Raw genomic sequence first — 7,616 nt, forward strand, 5'->3', positions numbered from 1 at the left:
AGGAAATCTATTGAAAAAATGAGTATTTCCTTCAATATTATAAGAATGATTTCAGACAGTTTTGTTTCAATCATGAACCTGAAGTGAAGGGAATGTTTTTATTTACAATTGATAAGGTTTTGTTTCTATAGAACTATGTCCATGGAGAGGAGGAAGGGAAGTAGCAAAGTTTTATACAAGGAGGCTCTGGCCCAAGGTCAAAGACTTATCCATTTAACAGTGTTTTTAACAGGAAAGGCTTTCCTTTCATATACATGTAGCTTCTAGCCTGAAATCCCTTTCACAAACCTAATGTGGCCCACTAGATCTTATTTCTGGGATAAATAATCAATTAATGTTTGAAATCCCTGTCCTGTTAAGTCTTATAATACCTCCAGCCTGAAAAAAAGTGCACCTTTAGTCAACTGTAGGAAGAAGCCCCCTAGCTTGGTGCAATACAATAATAAGGGTACTACACACTGTAGTGCATGCAAATAAAATAACAATAATTTTCTTTCTTGGAAACAAAAATCACGGTATTTTATTCCTATATATCTTTGCTATTGTTTGTGCTAGTCTCACTAGCAATGCAGTAATATTCAAAAGGATTGCAGATATGTCTCTGCTAATAGATTTTTGCAACGATTACAGAACATACTTATGTTGACATGTATCAAGCATTCTCTTCTCCATAATTCAAGTTTTGATGTCAATTTGTTTAAATCTCTCATTTCTAGGAGCAAAAAAACTCTACATCACCAGCCACCATGCGTCCGGTTTTTAGACACAATTGGACAGCATATCTTTCTCGCAAAAAAATAGATCTACACAGTCTCTTGGACTTAATTTGTTCATCCATCACTAAAATATTGCAGTGTATATTTACTCAATCGTACATGTAGGTTGCCTTGCATATCATCCGTGAAGAAATTTTCACTCTGGTCGAACTGCATGGAATACAAAAGAAATGTAGCGTGAACGACAAAAAAACTAAAAGATAAGGCAATTCGAATTTTTTTTTTCTCCTAAGTATTTAAAAACAAGCTTACAAATTTCGAGCTTGCGATACTAACACGAGCAGAATTTCAGTGTGTGCGTACAAAATAAAACAATAAAGAAACAATGAAACCAAAACCCAACAAGAATTTAAGCTTGCCTTAGACTACACAACGAGAGAAAGCGAGTGGAAATTAAACCATTAAATTCTCTTGCCAAGAAAAAAGCTAATCACGATCTTACTTTCTGGCTTTGTCTTCCCGGGTGTCTTGTATCAATTCTTTGACCTCGCCGACCGTGTTCTTGTGAGCGATACATGACCACAGTCATAAATACCTCTAACAGAATTCATCTAGATGTGAGCAAAAGCCGATAGGCAAAAACCAACATATTTACGAAAGAAAATCACATGAAACCAAATTGGCCGACTTCAATCCTCGAGGTGTTCGACAAACTCGTACCCAGGCTCTCGATTTATCGGGCAAAGATGTACGCCTTTCTAGTCCCCCCTCGTCAAAGAACCTTCCCGAAGACGACTGAACTCTTGGACAAAAACAATACTTAGCAGGGGAGGTAGGTGAAAATTGTTTAATCGAGGTTTAATGAATGAATGAATTAGAATGGAGTGAGTGAGTGAGTGAGCGCCATCCGACTGCCTGCTAAGCTCATGGATGTTACATAACCTGGCAAAAACTGACTTATTTCGTGGAACTTGGCTATCTAAACAGTTCATGTCTTAGCAAAAGTATTATTTTAATGTTTTAGAGCTCCTCGAGGGATAAATTCACGCTTTTGTAGCAAAACACAGTCACAGATGTTTCTGTTGTCTTCCGGCCGCCATGTTGGTGCCCATACAGATGGGCACCAGCATGGCGTCTCCATACAAATCTCTATAAATTTGGGTAAAACATTTCTCCGCATATCTCGCATAAGAAAAATTGCTGTGACCAGAATTTTGGCGAGAGTCTATGCGTATTTACCTTCTTTCATTTCCCAGATTCTGGACTTTATCTATTGACCGGTTTTGATTTTTATTTTGATCTATTTTGAATTGCGTGACACTGAAAACCAGCAATAAAGCATACATTCGCAAATTACGTAGAAGAGGCTTCTAACAGATGAGATAAAGATCCATTGCAGGCTGTTCCCGCTAACCTCTTTCCGTTTGCGCATCTGAGCATTTGTCATATCGATTCAATGTAACAATGTTCCAGAACCAATTTATACTTCTGGGTCGAAAGAGGTCCTCTGAGATTTAGGTGTCTTCGTTTCCCTTAAATCAAAGAGAAAGAACCTGGAATGGTTCAAGTTCAACGGGCTTAAGCTGCAACTAACCATAAGGCAACTGGGCCACTGAGCCAGGCGTCTCTATTAGAATCATTGTTATAATTTAAGGACATTCGCACCCAAATTTTTTCCACGCAAAGATTTTTTAATCTAACTTTCCACGCAGTAAGGTAAACATTACTTTTCCCAAAATGATAAAAAAAAAGAAAAAAATGATCGGAGAAGGCTCATTTAAGACTGTGTTTTAAAAGCTTTCGTTATTTTAAGACGATCCTAGCTTACAACTATTTACAATAACAGGAGCTACATTAGTGAAATTAATCAAAACCATCACTCATGAGAGTGATAAAAAAATCCTCTTTCGCCTTTTGCTTTGAAATTAATGCATACCGTACCTTGAGAAGACCAATGTCACGGTCATCATGACCCTTCCATGCACACTGTTTCCAGTTTCTGTGGTCAGCGTCTGTGCCATTTTCTCCCGCATCTCCTTTTTCACCACGTGGTCCTTAAGGGCCGGCCACGCCCTTTTCGCCTTTTGCTCCATCCCGACCGTCGCGGCCTGGTAACCCGTTATGTCCATTGATGCCATTACGACCAGGGAGACCCGGTGGCCCTCGTAGACACGTGTTAGGATTCTGTGCGATTTCAGAAAGAAGTCAGTAAACGGTAAAAACATGATGAGAATTTGCTGAAAAATAAGACATGAATCATAGATGCCTAAAAAATCATACGAATTGAGGTAGCTATGAGCTCTGGCGGTTTTGACTCACTTGTGCCCGTTTTTTTCGTTTAGTGAAGACAAAAACAGCATCAAGTAAATTTTCGGCGTTTAGCGAAAAATTTAGCCGCAATCAACTCCCTGGAGATGCAATTCACGAAAAGACAGTGCACGACGCAAAAAACTTTGAATTCTCTCCGCCAGGAGCTTTTATTTCATAAATATCCTTTTGAATTGAACGCGAACGTATCACTGAAGAATCTTTTGCTGATCGAGTTCTTATAGTTCTTGAATCCAACAGTGAGATAAAGAAACCAAATGGAAGTCTTAGCTCTCTATATGTACACGAAGACTTACCTTGGAAAAAGAACCGTTATTTGCTTCACTTTGCTTTAAAAAGGGAGCAACCAAAAACCACAGCATAAAATATGTGGCGCTGAATTTTCCGAACATGCTTCTTTCTTCAATTTCCCAGTCCACAAATGTTCTTCAGTGTCGCAAGCTAAATGAAAGTCTGCGACGATTGAAACCCGAGACAGAACTGAAAATGGCAGGCAACGAGTCTGTTTGCTCCTTTTTAAAATTGTGTTAACAGCTGCGCTATCGACTTGAAAATTAAACATCGAGAGAAAGTCAATTTTGACAAAATTGTCTGAAGGATGTATAACAAGATGGCAGTTGCCCTTTGAAAATCAGCTCTACCTAATGCGGTTCTGTTGCAACATAATTTGCAAATGTCACTATTCACTGTAAGTATACCGACTAAGAGTAACTGAACGAGAACTTTGTGAACTCTATAAAAATCCAACAGGAGAGTCAATTTGTGAGAGCCAACTTCTAATGGTCCGCGATAATGGAACAAACACCAATTAGCTTTGTGGGCACCAGCTGCCATTGAATACATGACATCCGTGCACTTAGAGTCTCTTCATATAAAACGTACGCTAGGAATAGAATTACTAGATTTTCGTCGTGGGAAATAAAATAAACATATGGCATCACATTTGGAGTACTAGGTATCTTCGTGTTAGATCGTATTCGTATATTGTTTCTCACCAAGCGCCAGAAATAACACTCTAGTTCGTATCTTCACCAAGTTTGTTTATCACATGATTAATGATCTCCTTGATTCGACTGAAAGTGGTTATTTCAGCTGGCTAGTTCCCCAAACAAGTAATTTTCTTTTGAATGAAGAGTTTACTTTGGCTGTGGAAAGCTAGCACTTCCAGAGGAAAACTAACATAAGAAATAACTTTTCTCAGAGTTAGTATGCTTTTGTTAAGTTTATTAAGAGCCTGTATGTAGACTAGGTAGCTTCCACCCCCCCCCCCCCTCCTTTTTCTTTAGCCCTTCAAGCCTCTGTTCAGATATTTTTACAATCTAAGATGACATCGACAATTGTCTTGAGATGCAAAAAACATTTTTTGCACAAATAAACAAAGTCATCTTCGTGTTATGATTCTAGTTTTTCATCTTTGAAGCCTGCAAGAGCTTACCCTATTTATAAAACGATCTTTAAACTGATTCGATCGCGACGAAAAACAGATCACACAACAACCGAATGATTTGAGAACAAATACTAATTTTCACACCTGTTGTAGACATATCAAGTTGAGGTTATAACATACGAGTCTGACACGTGGTACAGCTTTAGCACGTCTCCAACTAGTTAAGAGCATGTGCCGCGCAAAAGTGAGGATGAATAAAACTGAAAAAAGAAAAGAAATCAAACGTCGGTAGCCACTGAGCTTGTGTCGTAATTCTTCACCATCAATCATTATAATAACATGTAACTTTTGAGACGATGGATTCAAAAGTAGCGCAATCGTTACTCTGACTGCGTTATCACCGAGTTGAGTTCGGTGAGCCTTTTGCATCTTCTCATGCGACTGACAAGAGTTTCTCTCTTGATAGAAAGTGTCTAGACCACTAACGGCTTAGTTTGTGAACATGATGAGAGTTTCTTATGATCTTATCCCCATGGCTCTATGGGGAAATCACAAACTCACGCCACTTTTTCCTGCGGGAACCAATTTCGAGTTTAGAATTTGGTCAGGTTGAGTGTCCAAGCACGAAAACAAACTTCCGTAATTTTCTCCAAATAAGGGGACTTCTGGAGGAAATAATCAAAGCAATGGCTATTTTATAACGTCCAGCGGGGCGGTGGTGGGAATCAATTTTTCTGGATGAGAAGGATTTCAGATTGCACTTCCTAACGTCTGGAACTAGATATTTAAAAAAAAGGGGGGGGGGGGGCGAAGTAAATTTTTCCACTTCAGTCACTTGCTGTTCGGCTGTTCCGGACAGGCGTTCTCGATAATGAAGATTTTGAATCTCACGACCTAACGTCAAGGTCTAGTTATTTCCCTTTTTTGGGGATTCCAGAACGTTTATAGTTGATTGTAGCACACCGATATACTATCGTCCCAATATAAGCCATCAGCAGTCAAACGAAAGCAATGAATTTGGTTTTATTTACGAAATTCAGATCAACTTCCGTTGCAGTAGTTTCTGTTTACGAGATACTGAAAATAAAATTAACCCTTCACCAGTTTAATGGGTAGCGAAAGCCAAACTTGCTGTATGCAATATATAGCGCCTGAAATGAGCCCCTACTATTCTGATGCCGACCGCTTTGCTCTTACAAATAAGCAGCTGATTATTGGGACTGTGGGACTTCTTCAATGATCAAGCGGGACACTGACATCCAGCCTGTTGAACCATTAGAGTTTCCATAACCGGGACAGTTTCCAATGTTGACACCCACACGGATAGTGCCCTTGTGAATGCTGTCACAGTAGCCCTCCATTGCTCCGTGCCTGTGGGTGTAATGGCTGTGGCTTGACATATACCAAGCTGAGTCAATGGGCAGAGGGCCGCTGCACTCAGCGCCATTGAAGGTGATGAACCATCGCTTACAACAGCTGTCGCAGTTCAGATGAAAGTTGCCTTGATAAACGACACGGAGAGCGGTGTCATCTTTCTTCTTGTTGAAAACGCAATCCTACGAAGTAATTATGTTAACTCGACTTTATGAGTTGTTCCAAAGTTAAAGATTCTTAGAACGGTTTTCAATAGAGCGGTTTTAATTTGAGTGTCGAAAGTGATCAGGCTTGCAATTACTTTGGTTTTGGTTTAACCACGGTTTGAGATTGGCTGAGTAGTCTAATTGGTAAGTAATTGGTTGGTTTTGGTTTAACGGCACTCAATTGAAAACCGTTCTATCGGACCTGATCGTAAACCCAAAACCAAAGTCATCACCCTGACCAATCACAAATCACACAGACAATCCCGTGACCAAACTACACGCAGAAGACGCGAAGCGCGGGAACTGTGCCAGCGAGTCACGATTACATTTGGTGTTACTTCTGATTGGATGGAAAAAGTGGCGCTAGCTTTTCAGTTTAAGTCAACTGCGTAGTGTAGAAAGTCAAAACCACAGCAAAGGCGAATTACTCCCGACATTCAAATGAAAATTGCTCTAAACGTCGTATTCCAAATTGAGCGCAAATGTGGCAGCATCAAAATTTTCCAGTCTGACTGTCTTATTCAAAATATTGCATTTATTGCTCGATAAATCTTCCGTGCATTCCGTTTTAAAATGTTACCATTCAAAATGCTTCTAAAGAAAGAAAGTTCATGGCCAAATCGAGAATGGCATATACAAGTTAAGTTTTGCTTCTTACATCAATGTATACCTTGATAAGCCCAATGTCGCGGCCGTCAGAACTTTTCCACGCGCACTGTTTCCAGTTTCTGTGGTCAGCGTCTGTGCCATTTTCTCCTGCATCTCCTTTCTGACAACGTGACCCCGGAGGTCCTGTCATGCCCATGTCCCCTTTCGCTCCATCAAGACCGTCGCGACCTGGTAATCCGTTAAGTCCATCGCGACCGGGAAGACCAGGGGATCCTTACAAACACGTGTTAGTGTTCTGTGCAATCAAAGAAGTCAGAAAAATGTAAAAACGTGGTAAGAATTTACTGAAAAATAACACTTTAATCATCGACGCAGCCATGAGAACTGGTTGTTTTTCACACAACTACAAGGAAGGCAAGATTAAATTGATGATTTTGATTGTACGCAACGTATTGTGCGTTAACTGAAGGAAAAAAGCTGTATCGTCATCGAAGCATTTTTACGTACGAGAACTCTGCGGAGTGTACGGAGACCAGTTTACTTAAAACCCAACAAACTATCTAATATTAATGCCTCACGTTAGTTAGCAGTGATCTCTATTTCTCTAAAATCTTACCTTGGTAGAAGTGGAAACATTCTGGTCACCATTTGCAGCACCTTCAGAAGTCAGCAACAGACAAAATAGAACGAAAAGAACAGAAATTGCCGCTTTCATCTCCGGGAAAATTAACAGATCGAGAGTGAGAATAAGAAACCCAACACTGAAATACAACTGTTGTCAGTGGTAACTCTGACTTTAGGCGCACAGTACCGTGCAAAGGTTTTAAATTAATATTCTGCAAGATTTTTCTTGCTAGTGAAAACAATGGCGACACCTTGTCAATCTGTCACGTCTCGACAACCTTTTCGTTATTCAATACCGAAGTCTTTAGTTTTTAATATTTCGGTGACTTGGTCCGGAATCTGCCCTGGAATAAAAGGAATAAACGCTTCGGT

General features: G+C 39.9%; 2 protein-coding genes across 5 annotated transcripts in view; both read right to left on the reverse strand.

Moving 5' to 3' along the window:
- LOC149108361 (collagen triple helix repeat-containing protein 1-like) overlaps window positions 1-2,776 on the reverse strand; it is a 7,991-nt gene extending 5,215 nt beyond the window's left edge. The window contains exon 1 of one of the 3 annotated variants that reach the window (XR_016209040.1): window positions 1-1,212. This exon is cut by the window's left edge and continues 881 nt beyond it. Coding sequence is in view for 2 of the 3 variants with exons in the window: in XM_089295690.1 (XP_089151816.1) it covers window positions 2,658-2,749 (92 nt within the window). In the remaining variant the exon portion in view is untranslated. The other 2 variants (XM_089295690.1, XM_089295689.1) reach the window with 2 other exon arrangements.
- A 2,662-nt stretch (window positions 2,777-5,438) lies between these two features.
- On the reverse strand, window positions 5,439-7,583 carry LOC110061668 (collagen triple helix repeat-containing protein 1-like). 2 transcript variants are annotated; one of them, XM_089295473.1, is made up of 3 exons: window positions 7,237-7,583; window positions 6,682-6,915; window positions 5,439-5,987 (listed from the first exon to the last, which is right to left on the reverse strand). In XM_089295473.1, exons 2-3 carry the CDS (start codon window positions 6,814-6,816, stop codon window positions 5,643-5,645), a joined length of 480 nt encoding a protein of 159 aa, XP_089151599.1. In that variant the 5' UTR covers window positions 6,817-6,915; window positions 7,237-7,583; the 3' UTR covers window positions 5,439-5,642. The 2 variants fall into 2 exon arrangements, with proteins under 2 accessions (XP_089151599.1, XP_089151598.1); XM_089295472.1 differs by having other exon boundaries at window positions 6,682-7,583.
- Window positions 7,584-7,616: the final 33 nt, after the last annotated feature.

The sequence above is a fragment of the Orbicella faveolata genome, unplaced genomic scaffold, assembly GCF_042242905.1.
Source record: "Orbicella faveolata isolate gen_17 unplaced genomic scaffold, um_ofav_v1 contig_26, whole genome shotgun sequence".
Lineage (NCBI taxonomy): Eukaryota > Metazoa > Cnidaria > Anthozoa > Scleractinia > Merulinidae > Orbicella > Orbicella faveolata.